This window comes from Schistocerca nitens, chromosome 1 (genome assembly GCF_023898315.1).
Source record: "Schistocerca nitens isolate TAMUIC-IGC-003100 chromosome 1, iqSchNite1.1, whole genome shotgun sequence".
Taxonomy (NCBI): Eukaryota; Metazoa; Arthropoda; class Insecta; order Orthoptera; family Acrididae; genus Schistocerca; species Schistocerca nitens.
Window position 1 is genome coordinate 802,476,490 of NC_064614.1, and position 14,788 is coordinate 802,491,277.

The 14,788-nt window shown below is 44.9% G+C and overlaps 1 protein-coding gene across 1 annotated transcript in view; it reads right to left on the bottom strand.

Annotated features, from left to right (window-relative positions):
• The window catches only part of LOC126262461 (potassium voltage-gated channel subfamily H member 8), a 518,890-nt gene extending 505,328 nt beyond the window's left edge, over positions 1-13,562 (bottom strand). The window contains exon 1 of the mRNA XM_049959121.1: positions 13,335-13,562. Coding sequence (XP_049815078.1) covers positions 13,335-13,464 — 130 coding nt within the window. The 5' untranslated portion in view covers positions 13,465-13,562. The remainder of the gene's footprint in view (positions 1-13,334) is intronic.
• Between the last annotated feature and the right edge of the window lie 1,226 nt (positions 13,563-14,788).

The following is a 14,788-nucleotide window of genomic DNA, read 5'->3' on the forward strand; positions in this document are numbered from 1 at the left end:
GAGAAGGGATTGCAGTTTCCGATATTGAATAGCTCCCAGCAGCGCTTCGGGTGGCCATGGCAGTTGAGGAAATGAAAATCGCAAATCTCTACGCCCCATCGGGCGCAGATAAACGGTGGAATCGCTCCTAGTTCCAGGCAGAAGATATCACGCCCTTAATTTTCGGCAGATACGATCACCTCATCGTAGGTGGAGATTTCAACTGTGTTCTCGAGCGTAGTGACCAATACCCCCGTTATATCGCATGTCTGGGACTTCGCTTCCTTGTCCGCTGCCCGGGGCACACACATATCACGAGCCACTCCGGCAGCCAACTCGATGAACTATATATATACCTGACGATCTCAGATGTTCTCCTCGAAGCGGAACATTGGCCGTCTGTACCATCAACCTACGTCGACAATCTATATGGCGCAGTTCAGGACCCTGGAAAGGCAACGTCACGCTACTTCAGGACCCTGACTGTCGACAACAGGTCACCGACATGTGGCACGCTTGTGTTCAACGCATCATGCGTTACAAGACAGCACTGCAATAGTGGTTACTCTGCCCCAGACTGACCATCGGACGCATCTTGACACACTACGGCAGAGCCAAAGCCAGGTGGAATCACCACACAACAGATTTCTATCAAGGCAACCTTCACCAGCTACGTACATATCGACAGCACGGATCCCCAGTCAGGCATACCGAATAGCTACCATCAACACCAATAATATCGGCTCCCACGTTAAACTCTACTGGAGCTCATGGACCGTTCCCGGTCCCCGGACCATCTAAAAGGAGCTGAACGCATCAAGGCAAAGATTTTAGCCCTCACCAGGTGCTGTCTGGAAGGAGTCATTATGCGAGCATGCGGCCAAGATAGGATTAACGGTGAAGAACCTTCTATGGATCATATCGTTCAAAATGTTCGCCGACGCCGATAAGCCTTATGGACAACTTTAGACCTACCTGATGGACGACATCTGATTTCGCAAGCTTCCATTGCCGATGACTTCACAACTCACTACAGACTTCTCTATCAAGAAGTATCTGCCGGTACAGAGGCCATTGCTGAGGTTGCCCGCTGTAGCATCCCTCGTGACTGAGGAAGTGACTACCCACAACGTCCTTGAACCGGTCTCCCGACCAGGATGGTTTACCGCTTCAATTTTACAGAACCTTCCAAGATTTGATGTTGCTACGATGGAGAGACATGTACTGCGAACCTTTGCCCGGCGCGGCTGTCCCGCCATCAACGTTAAAGGAAGTCTTACTCATACCAGTCCTGAAACCTAAAGAAGGAACACGACTCAATTATGACTTCAAGATTTTCACACGCCTTCTAGCTGTGCGACTTAAAAATGTAGTACGAGAAATTGTTTCCCACGAACAAACATCCTTAGGCGACGACCATAATATACGACTGCCTTCAGTGAATATCGAGATGTGATCGCTGTGGCAACACACTCACGACAGGTGCTTTAATCTCCATCGACTTCAATCAAGCGTTTGACCTTCTCAGTCATGCATTCCTCAATGCACTGAAGGACCGGATGGCGATTTTCCCGACGTTCACGCAGGTGGTTATGCGGGTGATTATGCGGCTCCTTCTAGGGGCAACGTCAAGTCTTGCCTCTGTGGCCGAGCGGTTCTAGGCGCTTCAGTCGGGAACCGCACTGCTGCTACAGTCGCAGGTTTGGATCCTGCCTCGAACATGGATGTATGTGATGTCCTTAGGTTAATTAGGTTTAAGTGGTTCTAAGTCCAGGGGACTGATGACCTCAGATGTTAAGTCCCATAATGCTTAGAGCCGTCAAGGCTTCTCGTCAACGACAGACTTACGGAACCTAAACGGATCGAACGCTCAGTCCCGCTGGGTTGCCCACTGTCGACGGTGCTATATGCCATTGCGATGGAACTATTCACTTGTGGATTACGGTGACTCTTGGCAGGTTTTCCACTCCGCGATCATGTGTTCCGCTGCCGAGCCTACGCGGACGACTTGGCTCTCATCGTACGTTCGGCAGCCGACGTAGAAGCTGCGATGCAAAGGATTATCCGTTACAGTGCGAGGTCAGGTAGTGCTACGAACGTCGCTAAACCGTGTGCCCTGAAGATCGGCCGTGGCCTTCCCACAGACAGCGTAGCCCCATTTCAACTGGTGGACACCCTTCGCTGTCTCGTTGGTGTACACACGAGACATTCGCAGCTCCTCGGCGATCAATTTTCGGCCGCTACTGCAAAGCATTCGGGCAAACATACAGAATTACCTACGGCACCCGCTGGGTATGTGCCAGAATCACCTTCGTTAATGCTCATCTGGCAGCCCGGATACCCCACATCGCGCAGATTCCGCCCATTATTGCGACAATGGCGGCCAGACTGCAGGCGTCTTTCGGGTATTTTATATGTTTCGGACACATCTTCAAAGACCAGTATGTTGCTCTCACCTTACCGAAGCGGGATAGTGGCCTCGATCTGGTTAACTTGAGAGCCAGGACAACAGCATTTTACACCAATACTATGCTCCGGTTACTAAAAGGGTAAAATGCTAGTTTTACTGGAATGTTGATCACCTGTTTCGAGACGCACACTGACGTCTTTGGCACACATTCCACCTCCGATGTCGCACATCATCCGTTTCTTTTTGGATTACAGCTATATATACACCTAGCTCCCCAGGACCAGGAAGACGACCACTCACGACATATACTGCCTTCTCTGAACGTACCCACCCAAACCGCGTCGAAGCACGTCACCCCGGGGTTTCATTGCCTTCAGTTAGGAAAGCGATCGACCAACCATGCCACACCACTGACAACACCGCGATGCGTACCTTCTCGTCAACGGCAAATATACTACAACACAGAAACTGCATCGCATGACGCTGGTGGACTCACCCCCTGCGCCTCAAATGCAATGTCGAAGATATAGATTTACACCGTTTTGAGTGTGGGGCAGCAGCAGCTATCTGGACCTTCGTACAGAAGGTTGTGGCTTTCTACCTCCGAGCACCCCACATCACGACTCTCCTACCATGCTGATACATCCTGATAAGACGTTCTTTTCATCGTCTAAGTGGCACGCCATACCATGGATCAGTGGCATGGCTATCAATTACCTCTTCCAGAACGGCATCGTCGATCTGGCGGACTTCTGGACGCGTCTCCAAGTACATCACCACGCCCTTTGCCGACGTCGACACTGTCGGGCTGGAACTGAAATCTCGAGGAAACGTGCCAGCCAAGACTGGACGACAACACCTTCCCCTTCTGATGATCAATGATATAATGGACGTTGTTTCGAAGGCGCGACAAAGTGGAGCATGGAGCAACAAGTCTACCTAATTTCTTTCAGTTCTCTTTTATCCTATAATGCTTTTTTTCCTTACACATTTCTATTCACGGATAGCTTTGTATCTGCTGCCTACTTGTTTTCTTTCTTATGCGCTCCCCTTATAAAAAAAGTAGTGATGTTAATGACGCTGATTCACATTTACAAAAAAAGGCGGATGTTGAGGAAGTATACTTATTTAAGTTTTCAAGAAATATTGTTTTATTTCATGAACAACATTGTCTTTTATTTTTAAACAACAGAGATTTTTATTTGTTTTCTCACTACCTCCAAAATTTTGTTCATGTAATATGTGGCTTTATTGTTCGGTACAAGGAAGAAAAGAATAAATAAAGAAATAAAGGAGTCGGCAGAGCACTATAAAAAAATAAAAAGTTGATTATATAAAAATAGCCAACGCGTCTACCTATTAAAAAAAAAGAAAAATAAATAAAACAATATGAACAATCCTGATGGAAGAGCATCCGTAACTGAGCATTATATCAGAGGTTGAAAATACCGCTTCAGTTGTAAATTTGTTTTATTATCACGACCGGTTTCGGGCTCTCATGAGGCTCTCATAAGCGATCGGCGCTCGGGGGCCACAGCACATTTGGGACACCTGAGGATGGGCTTATGAGAGCCCGAAACCGGTCGTGATAATAAAACAAATTTACAGCTGAAGCGGTATTTTCAACCTCTGGTAAAAAAGGATGGTCGAGCACTTGCCCGCTAAAGGAAAAGGTCCCGAGCTCGAGTCTCGGTGCGACACACAGTTTTAATTTGTCAGGAAGTTTCATATCAGCGCACGCTCCGCTGCAGAGTGAAATTTCATTGTTTTTGTTGTCATTACTACGAGTATAATTGTAGTGATCGGTTGCCCTATATTTTTGTTTTTGCTGTTTGAATGTAATAATCTATTATCTTCATTACTTGAATATTTATTCTTGACTCATCTTTGGAGTCTCCTGCTGATGTTTTGCTCTCACGTACCTTTTTAAATTGACTCAGTATCTACGACAAAAAATAACATTTTCCCTTACTATGGCGTTTATGGACTTACTGTTTTAATATAAGAATGCGCACTTTTGTCCTTCTTACTGGACAGTGAAATGTGCTCCTGATTTCGACCAGCAACGTGTTTATAAAGATAGGCAACTAACACAATTATTCTCGAGACGCTTCTTGGCAATTACATGTGAAAAATAATTGTTTGTAAAGTATTACTAACGAAGAGTTTCACATTGAAACAGGCATGATCCCAAGTCATAGCGAAGGTACTTCATTTTAAATTGGACATTCGCAAGTTGCCCATTGTTTTTACAATATTATTGTCAAGATTATTTCTCTGCTTAAAGATAGGTAGCACCCCTCGCGGGGTGTAGGCTAAGTTCGCTGCTTTTAGCATCGTACCCAGGATCGATCGCGGTCCTGTGGTTTGGAGCAGAGTGGAAGGCCTAAACAAGATGGAGTGCAGAGTTGCAGAGTTCCCTTTCAAAGATGAGGCACGCACAACATACAATAAGTGGAGTATGTGTGGCGCGCGGATGCTAAGTTTTTAAGTTAGGGGAACCATCCCTTGGGGTCAGAGATGAAATGCTCGCCGAAATCGAAAATATATCAACCCTATTGCTCTCACAGAATGCTCATCCACGCAGATAGGAAACACATACATAGTGTATGGGCATTATAACCAATAACGCGCTCTAATTCTGGAACCTTACCATAGATGCTTCTGTAGTTTACTAATATCATATTAAGCGTTTCACCTAAAGTGAATAGCAACGACATCCTATGATCGAATTGGAATATTTACCGAAAGGATAGGTTAGTCACCATTGGTGGCGGCGTATTTATTGCATTAAAGATTTCAGTAACATCCAGCGAGGTTATCACATATTTCGAATGTGGATTAATCTGGATGAAATTAGGTATCAAAGGAGGATCAAACATGGTAATCGGATGCTTTTATAGACGCTTGCGTCAGGAGCTGTATTGATTGAGTACTTCAGAGAGAACTTTGAGAATTTCGTGAATAAGTTTCCTTATAATGCGATTTAAGTAAGGGATGAATTCATCCTGTCAGATATAGACTGAGAGAGCCATGCGAATCAAAACTGGTGCCAGAGATAGAGATTCGTGTGATAATGTCCTAAATGATCTTGTCCGAAAATTACTTTGCGCAGATAATTAGAGAACTCGAGAAAGAAACATCTTAGACCTCCTAACTACAGACAGACCTGAACTTCTCGAATCATTGACGTAGATGAGGGTATCAGTGGTCATAAGACTGTGATAACACCTGCGTCTACTGGTATTACTAGGAATTTAAGAAATCCAGGAAAACATTTTATGCTTGGCGAGAGTGACTTGATAAAAATTGCACAGTATATGATTAGTAAGCATCAAATATTCAGTGCTAAGATCGAAGATGTGGAGCACAAATGGAAAAAAATTCAAAACCAACGTTCACTATGCCTTAGAAAAGTATATTCCGAGCAAGGTCTTAAGGAATAGGAAAAATCCACCGAGGTATAAAAGTGGTGTTAGAAAACTGCTACATAAACAATGAGGCTTCATCACGGATTCAAGAGAGGTCAAAGTCTATTTTACAAATGAAAGCTGGACGAAGCGAAAATGAGCGAAAGGAGAGCAATGAGAGAGGCGTTCAATGACTCTGAAAGTAAAATTTGACTACCGATCTGACTTAAAATACGAAGAGGTACGTTTCGCGAAATAACCACAACGAGAATATTCGAGAAATTATAGCTGTTACGGAAGCTTACAGAAATAACTGTACCTACACGGTATTCGCTAATGGAACAGGGAAGGGGGGAGGGGCTTCCAGAAGTACCCTTCGCCGAATACCGAGATGTGGCTTGCGTATTAGAAAAGAAGGCCTCATAAATCCAATATTTAGCCGGTGGACGCTGGACACACGTTGTCCGAGATCAGTACCTCAGTCTAATGACTTCACACCTCTGTACAATCGAGGAAGGATATGAACATAGATTGTGCGACTGAACATTAATGTTTCGCGCTAACCTTTGTTACCAGCGTTCTGCATGTCTTACGTTCCACGGAAACGTTGCCAGTGACATGTGCGTACCTCAGAAAATTAACAACTCGAAAAATGTTTAAAAATAAAAACACTCTCGTTTGCTCAGTTGGAAAACGGGGGTTAACTATTATTAGTTGATTTCACTACGTAAACTTACTCAAATGATGGAGATTTAATTTCTGCTTGGATCGAAAGAGTAGATGTGCCTAGGTGTAATTAGAAACACTAGTCACTCACTGGCAACGTGATAAGTCTTTTAAGTTTATATGCCAAGAGACTGGAGAAATGTATGATGAAAATTGAATTGTGGAAATTGTGGCAGGACAGTGTATGACCGCTGCTTCATCTACTACTTAGTGATTTGACTAAATTCTGGGTGTCTCTCTCATAGCGCTTATCCCGCCGTTCGGGGGCCGTTTTTATCTGGCTCAGAAAATTTACTGTATTAATTTTGTGCCAGAATGCCCATTCTATCGCCATAGCCATCACTTAAACCCGAGCGAGTTGAATCGTGTGATTATACTACTTAATATATGTTTGTCGTATTTTTTTAGGCAGAAAAAGGTGGACAGCTCAAAATTTGCCTAAAAAAGCATGGAAAACCGCCTAAAAACCTCACTCACGCTGGCCAGTGTGCCACACGAATGGTAGTTAATCCACAGCGCAGATGTCATCCAGACTTCGTTTATTTCCGTGTCCGGAAACTAGAGCGCTGTGTGTTAAGCTTTATGGTCATGCTATTTCGTAAACATCCGTATAATGCTGGAGAATTAGTATGGCGTATGTGATAAGTGAGACACGTGTCAAATGTTGAACCGGAACTCAGATTCCGGATTACAGAATTTTCCAATTATGATGGTACAGATTATTCGAATTGCATAATACAAGCGGTTAGTTTCCAGATTTTAAACAAGTAAAAGACTATAGCTCATCAAAAGTGTCAAGACATCTATGACGGTCTTGAGTTTGCTGAGGACACTTCCGACGAGTTGTTTCAATATCTGTTGACCATTCTTCCTCAACAGTCGAAACCAGAACAAGTAGTGATGCTGGACACGGGGGTCCAGAATGAGGTGGCCATTCTGCCTCATCCCAAAGGTATTCCATTAGGTTCATGTCTGGACTCTAGTCAGACTGGCCCATTTCAGGAATATTTTCCCAAAACCAGTTCCTCACAATTGCCGCTTTTTGCCAGGGTGAACTGTCATGCAGACGCAAACAATAATCGCACGGGTGCTGTTCCTGTACTGTAAGCAGCACACGGTGCTACAAAATACACTATGTGGTCAAAAGTATCCGGACACCCCCCAAAAATATACTTTTTTCAGATGCATTTTGCTGCCACCTACTGCAAGGTACTACATATCAGCGACCTCAGCAGTCATTAGACATCATGAGAGAGCAGAATGGGGCGCTCCGCGAAACTCGCGGACTTGGAACGTGGTCAGGTGATTTGGTGTCGCTTCTGTCATACGTCTGTACGCGAGATTTCCACACTCCTAAATATCCCTAGGTCAACTAAATGGTTCAAATGGCTCTGAGCACTATGGGACTTAACTTCTGAGGTCATTAGTCCCCTAGAACTTAGAACTACATAAACCTAACTAACCTAAGGACATCACACGCATCCATGCCCGAGGCAGGATTCGAACCTGCGACCGTAGCGGTCGCGCGGTTCCAGACTATAGCGCCTAGGTCATCTGTTTACGATGAGATAGTGAAGTGGAAACGTGAAGGGAGACGTACAGCACAAAAGCGTACAGGCTGACCTCGTCAGTTGACTGACATAGACAGGCGACAGTTGAAGAGGTTACTATGTGTAATAGGTGCACCTACCCAGACCATCCTGCAGGAATTCCAAACTGCATCAGATCCATTGCAGGTACTATGACAGTTAAGCGGGAGGTGAGAAAAATAGGATTTCATGGTCGAGCGGCTGTTTATAAGCCACACATCACGCCGATAAATGCCAAACGACGCTTCGCTTGGTGTAAGTAGCGTAAACATTGGACGATTGAAAAATGGAAAAACGTGCAGTGACGAATCACGGTACACAATGTGGCGATCCGATGGCAGGGTGTGGGTATGGCGAATCCCCGGTGAACGTCATCTGACAGCGTGTGTTGTGCCAACAGCAAAATTCGGAGGCGTTGGTGATATGGTGTGGTCGTGTTTTTCATGGAGAGGGCTTGCACCCCTTGTTGTTTTACGTGGCACTATCACAGCCTTTAGTCTTTCACCCGTACTGTTCAATCTGTACATCGAGAAAACAATGATAGAAATAAATGAAAGGTTCAGCAATGGAATTAAAATTCAAGGTGAAAGGATATCAATGATACGATTCGCTGATGACATTGCTATCCTGAGTGAAAGTGAAGATGAATTACATGATCTGCTGAATGGAATGAACAGTCTAATGAGTACAGAGTATGGACTGAGAGTAAATCCAAGAAATGTGGCGAAGAGAAGTCTAATACCATCAAATATCGGCCTTAAATTGAGGAAGAAATTTCTGAGAATATACGTCTGGAGTACAGCGTTGTATGTTAGTGAAACATGGACTGTGGCAAAACAGGATCAGAAGAGAATCAAAGCACTTGAGATGTGGTGCTACAGACGAATGTTGAAAATTAGGTGGACTGATAAGGTAAGGAATGAGTAGGTTCTGTGCAGAATCGGAGAGGAAAGTGTGGACAACAATGGGGAAGGGACAGGATGATAGAATATCTGTTAACGACATGAGGGAATGACTTCCACGGTACTAGAGGGAGCTGTAGAAGGCACAAGCTGTAGAGGAAGACAGAGATTGGAATATAGCCAGCAAATAATAGAGGACATAGTCTGCAAGTGCTACTCTGAGATGAAGAGGTTAGCACAGGAGAGGAATTCGTGGCGGGCCGCATCAAACCAGTTAAAAGACTGATGAGCCAAAAAAAAAAAAATCACATTACAGAGCTACACTGATGTTTTAAGCACCTTCTTGCTTCCCATTGTTGAAGAGCAATTCTGGGATGGCGATTGATCTTTCAACACTGTCGAACACCTGTTCATAATGCACGGCCTGTAGCGGAGTGGTTATACGACAATAACATCCCTGTAATGGAATGACCTGCACAGAGTCCTGACCTGAGCCTTATACTACACCTTTGCGATGTTTTGGAACGGCCACTTCGTGCCAGGCCTCACCGACTGACATTCATACCTCTCCTCAGTGCAGCACTCCGGGAAGAATGGGCTCCCATTCCCCAAGAAACATTCCACCAGCATCTGATTGAACGTATGCCTGCGAGAGTGGAAGCTATCATCAAGGCTAAGGGTGGGCCAACACTATTGAACTCCAACATTACCGATGGAGGGCGCCACGAACATGTATGTCATTTTCAGCCAGGTGTCCGGATACTATTGATCACGTAGTGTATGTGCATATCCTCCCAAATTTAACGTTTTCTTAGCGCAGTAAGGGCACGACGGTCCAGCCACGAAAATCCCCATACCGTAACACCACCTTCTCCGTACTTCACTCTTGGCACAACACGTGACGGCAGGTAACTTTCTCGAGGCGTTCGTCAAACCCAAAACCTTCCATCGGATTGTCACAGGGTATACCGTGAGTCACCACTAAAAATCACTCGGTTTCAGTAATCCAGTGTCCAGACCCGTAGCTCTTTACACCACCTCAAGCGTCGCTTAGCATTGACAGCAGAAACGTGTGGCTTATGAGGAGCTGCTCGACAGCTGCTCCTTGTTATTTCTGTCTAAGCACAGTCATTACGCTAGTTGGACTTCTGGTAACATTATGTAACTCATTAGTGATTCCATCCGCTGATTTCATGCGATATTTTACAGCCAGTCTCCACTATGCTCGACAGTCACTGTTCGTCCGTAGATGAGGTCTGCCTGGCCTAGGTTTAAGTAACATTCTTCCTTAGAGTTTACGCTCGACAATCATATAAGAAAAAAACGACTTGTGCAGCTATAGAAGGGTTGAAGTATCCATGATGGACCTGCTACTCAAGCGATATCCAGTGATCACGTACGAAGTTACTGAACTCTCCTATCAGACTTTTTCAGCTGTTACCGCTTCCCTACTGACAGCACTATCATTCCCGTCTCCTTTTATAGTGGTGGCTGCGCCTCTCGTGACATCTAGTGATCAATTCCGTATCGCACATGGGCGGCCGGATATTTTTGATCAGATAGCTTACAAAGACCGAAGTATTCTGTTATAATTAGAACGAATACATATTTTTATTACAAATTTCTAACTGTGAAAGCCTAGACGAGGAAACCATCCACGAATGGTAAATAAAACGATACCTATGAATCGTTGTATGAGTAGCTATGTGGTGCGTATACAGTGAACAAAGTGTATTCGGTGAATGAAGAAATGGAAGTGGCTATCAATGATCCGTCATCACGCTCACCGAGGCACTCCAGTGTGTTGTGATATATTATTCGAGAGTACAGGACAAAATTGATTTGATTATCCCGAAGTTTCTTCTCTGGGAAAAAATGAATGATAAAAACAGACAAAATAGGACAATTATTTCCCGAAAGTGAGTTAAAAGCAAGTGGAACGACATATATTGAGAGTAGCTTCTATCAGTCCATCTTCTCCTGTCCCGCTCGCTTTCCATCTCGTACTCTCCCCTTGCTATGTCCATTTCCTCCCCCCTCTCACTGTTCATCTCCTGCTCCCTACCCTCTTTGCCTACCTGTTCCTCCCCCTGTCTCTGTCCATCTCCTTCCGCCTACATATTCGGTTTATGTCCTTCTATCCCCCCTCTCTGCCCACATCCTGCTCTCCCTACCTGTGCCATCTCCTCTTTCCCCCTCTCTGTCGGTGCATGTCCTCCTCCCCCCCCCCCCCCCACAATATCTCTCTCCACGGTCTCTACCTTACCCCGGTATGAATCTGGTGGTTATTACACCCACTTTTTACCCATGTATTTGTCACCGTACTAACATGTCATATATGTGTGGGTGAAATCTTATGAGCCGGCCGAAGTGGCCGCGCGGTTCTGGCGCTGCAGTCTGGAATCGCGAGACCGCTACGGTCGCAGGTTCGAATCCTGCCTCGGGCATGGATGTGTGTGGTGTCCTTAGGTTAGTTAGGTTTAACTAGTTCTAAGTTCTAGGGGACTAATGACCTCAGCAGTTGAGTCCCATAGTGCTCAGAGCCATTTGAGCCATTTTTTTGAAATCTTATGGGACTTAACTGCTAAGGTCATCAGTCCCTAAGCTTACACACTACTTAACCTAAATTATCCTAAGGACAAACACACACACCCATACCCGAGGGAGGACTCGAACCTCCGCCAGGAGCAGCGGCACAGTCCATGGCTGCAGCGCCTTAGACTGTTCGGCTAATCCTGAGCGGCACATGTCATTTATATTTCATACATATTTAACATGTTGGTACACGTGTTGGTACACGTATTTCACAAGTACCTTTAGCGAATTTAACCCTGCAGTTTCATTTTCACGTATCTCAATGTTAATGGTTCAAATGGCTCTGAGCACTATGGGACTCAACTGCTGTGGTCATTAGTCCCCTAGAACTTAGAACTACTTAAACCTAACTAACCTAAGGACATCACACACATCCATGCCCGAGGCAGGATTCGAACCTGCGACCGTAGCAGTCGCACGGTTCCGGACTGCGCGCCTAGAACCGCGAGACCACCGCGGCCGGCAATGTTAATGACGTCGCATGTCTTGAACTATGCGTCGCACAGTGATATATTTATGTAGGTACACTGAGCGGCATATGTGGATACGATCTCTGAAATATATTGCGATTAGAGTTAGTAGCAGAGAGTAATGCATGTAGCAGCAGTTTCTCAAGCATTTCAGTATTTTAAGTCGTATGTCCTGAAATATTTGACGTACAGTAATATAATTTTGCTGCTGCATTAAATGGTATATGTAAATACTGTCTCTAAAATGTGCCACTAATGCACTTAGTAGCAAAGACGTAATAAATTAAAACGTGATATGGCAGTTTAGCTAAATGATGTAGCAAGCGATAAACTTTTTTGCTTTCGTTATTTTGAGCGGGTTATCAACGACAAATAGTTTTGTAAAGTCCAAAATTATTTGTTGAGTATGTTCCCAGTCACGAAGTACTGCGTTTAAGCCGTTATGTCACGGACTGCGGCGGCCCCTCCCGCCGGAGGTTCGAGTCCTCCCTCGGTCATGGGGGTGTGTGTTGTTCTGAGCATACGTTAGTTTAAGTAGTGTGTAACTCTATGGACAGATGACCTAAGCAGTTTGGTCCCTTAGAAATTCAAACACACACACTAAGTGCTGTCATTTTAAATTTCTGCATGAGTAAATTATTGGTATTCACACGTTCTCAACTACACTAATTTTACAACATCATAAGCACCCCTTTGATAGGTAGCGCGTTCTTACCCCTCAGCGGTGATCTCCAGACAGTAGGTCATATGTGTACTAAGTTTGACTGAAATAGATCCGATGGTTTAGGAGATGTGGAACTTACATACATACCCCCTACACTCGGTTTTAATATGTGTGGATTCAAGAGCAGTTTTGTATTTAAAAAAAAAAAAAAAAAGTTAGTTTGCGGCCAGCGAGTATTGAAGTGGGGTATCAAGTGTGATATGAAGCATGTTTTCTAAGTACAGTAAATTACAGCTTCCCGCAGAAAATATGTGTAATTTGGATTATCTGTGTATTTCGGTTATCCGTTCAGTCTCGGGTCCGCAGTAGCTCGAATAATAGGGAGTTTTCAGTAGGACGGTAATATGAATTTCACGAATCTGTTCAACGCAATACAGCATCAAAATAAACTGTGAATTTCACGAAACTGTTCACAGGTAAGGTGAGTAAAGGAAGCGGTGAACAGTGTGGACATGTTTCTTGCCTCCATTTAGAGGAGAAAGTGAAATTAAAATAGGCTGACTGGAGAGCGAGCAGGCAGCGGACTGACCATTCTTCTTGTAGAAGATGACCTCCAGCTTGAGCTCCGTCTTGGCGTCGAGCGCGCGCTCGATCTGCAGCTTGTGCTCGTCCGCGGTGTCCGGTCCGTAGAGGAACTTGCAGGCGCAGCCCTTCTGCATGATCTGCGCGCGTGCCCACCCCGTCAGCTCGCAGAAGCCGTCCGAGCAGTACACGATCGGGTACAGCGCCGGCACCTGCGCGTTGCCCAGCACGAAGTTGCTGTCTGAAACACAGCGCACCCAAACAAAACGATTGAGCTTCGATGCAGCATCCAGCAGTCAACGGAAAATGCTGACATAATTTAAAAGCATGTTTGTAGTGATCACAAATATTTATTTCCTGATGCATTTGGTCACTGGCTGTTCTCGAAAAGACATAGAATAGTATTTCGTCCACATTGTCGCTAAAAAATACGAGTTTTGCACTCATGATTTTCGTTGATGCTATTTGTAATGGAATTTGTGACATTTTGTAACGTACAGTATTAACAAGTTCACGCCGGCGCGCCGGGCGGCGCGCGCATTCATCCTCTCATTCATCTGGTGGAGCTGATTTTTCCCGTTTCTCGCCGTGGGGCGGTGGTCGTATTTAGACGCACTACGCTACTGCCTAAATACAGGGTGTTGCAAAAAGGTACGGCCAAACTTTCAGGAAACATTCCTCACACACAAATAAAGAAAAGATGTTATGTGGACATGTGTCCGGAAACGCTTAATTTCCATGTTAGAGCTCATTTTAGTTTCGTCACCTACGCTTCCACCTACGCTCAATGGAGCACGTTATCATGATTTCATACGGGATACTCTAGCTGTGCTGCTAGAACATGTGCCTTTACAAGTACGACACAACATGTGGTTCATGCACGGTGGAGCTCCTGCACACTTCAGTCGAAGTGTTCATACGCTTCTCAACAACAGATTCGGTGACCGACGGATTGGTAGAGGCGGACCAATTCCATAGCCTCCACGCTCTCCTGACCTCAACCCTCTTGACTTTCAATTAGGGGGGCATTTGAAAGCTCTCGTCTACGCAACCCCGGTACCAAATGTAGAGACTCTTCGTGCTCGTATTGTGGACGGCTGTGATACCATACGCCATTCTCCAGGGCTGCATCAGCGCATCAGGGATTCCATGCGACGGAGGGTGGATGCATATATCCTCGCTAACGGAGGACATTTTGAACATTTCCTGTAACAAAGTGTTTGAAGTCACGCTGGTACGTTCTGTTGCTGTGTGTTTCCATTCTATGATTAATGTGATTTGAAGAGAAGTAATAAAATGAGCTCTAACATGGAAAGTAAGGGTTTCCGGACACATGTCCACATAACATATTTTCTTTTTTTGTGTGTGAGGAATGTTTCCTGAAAGTTTGGCAGTACCTTTTTGTAACACCCTGTATATTGACATTTTATTATGAAAGCCCAATTTCTAAAACCAGAGGTC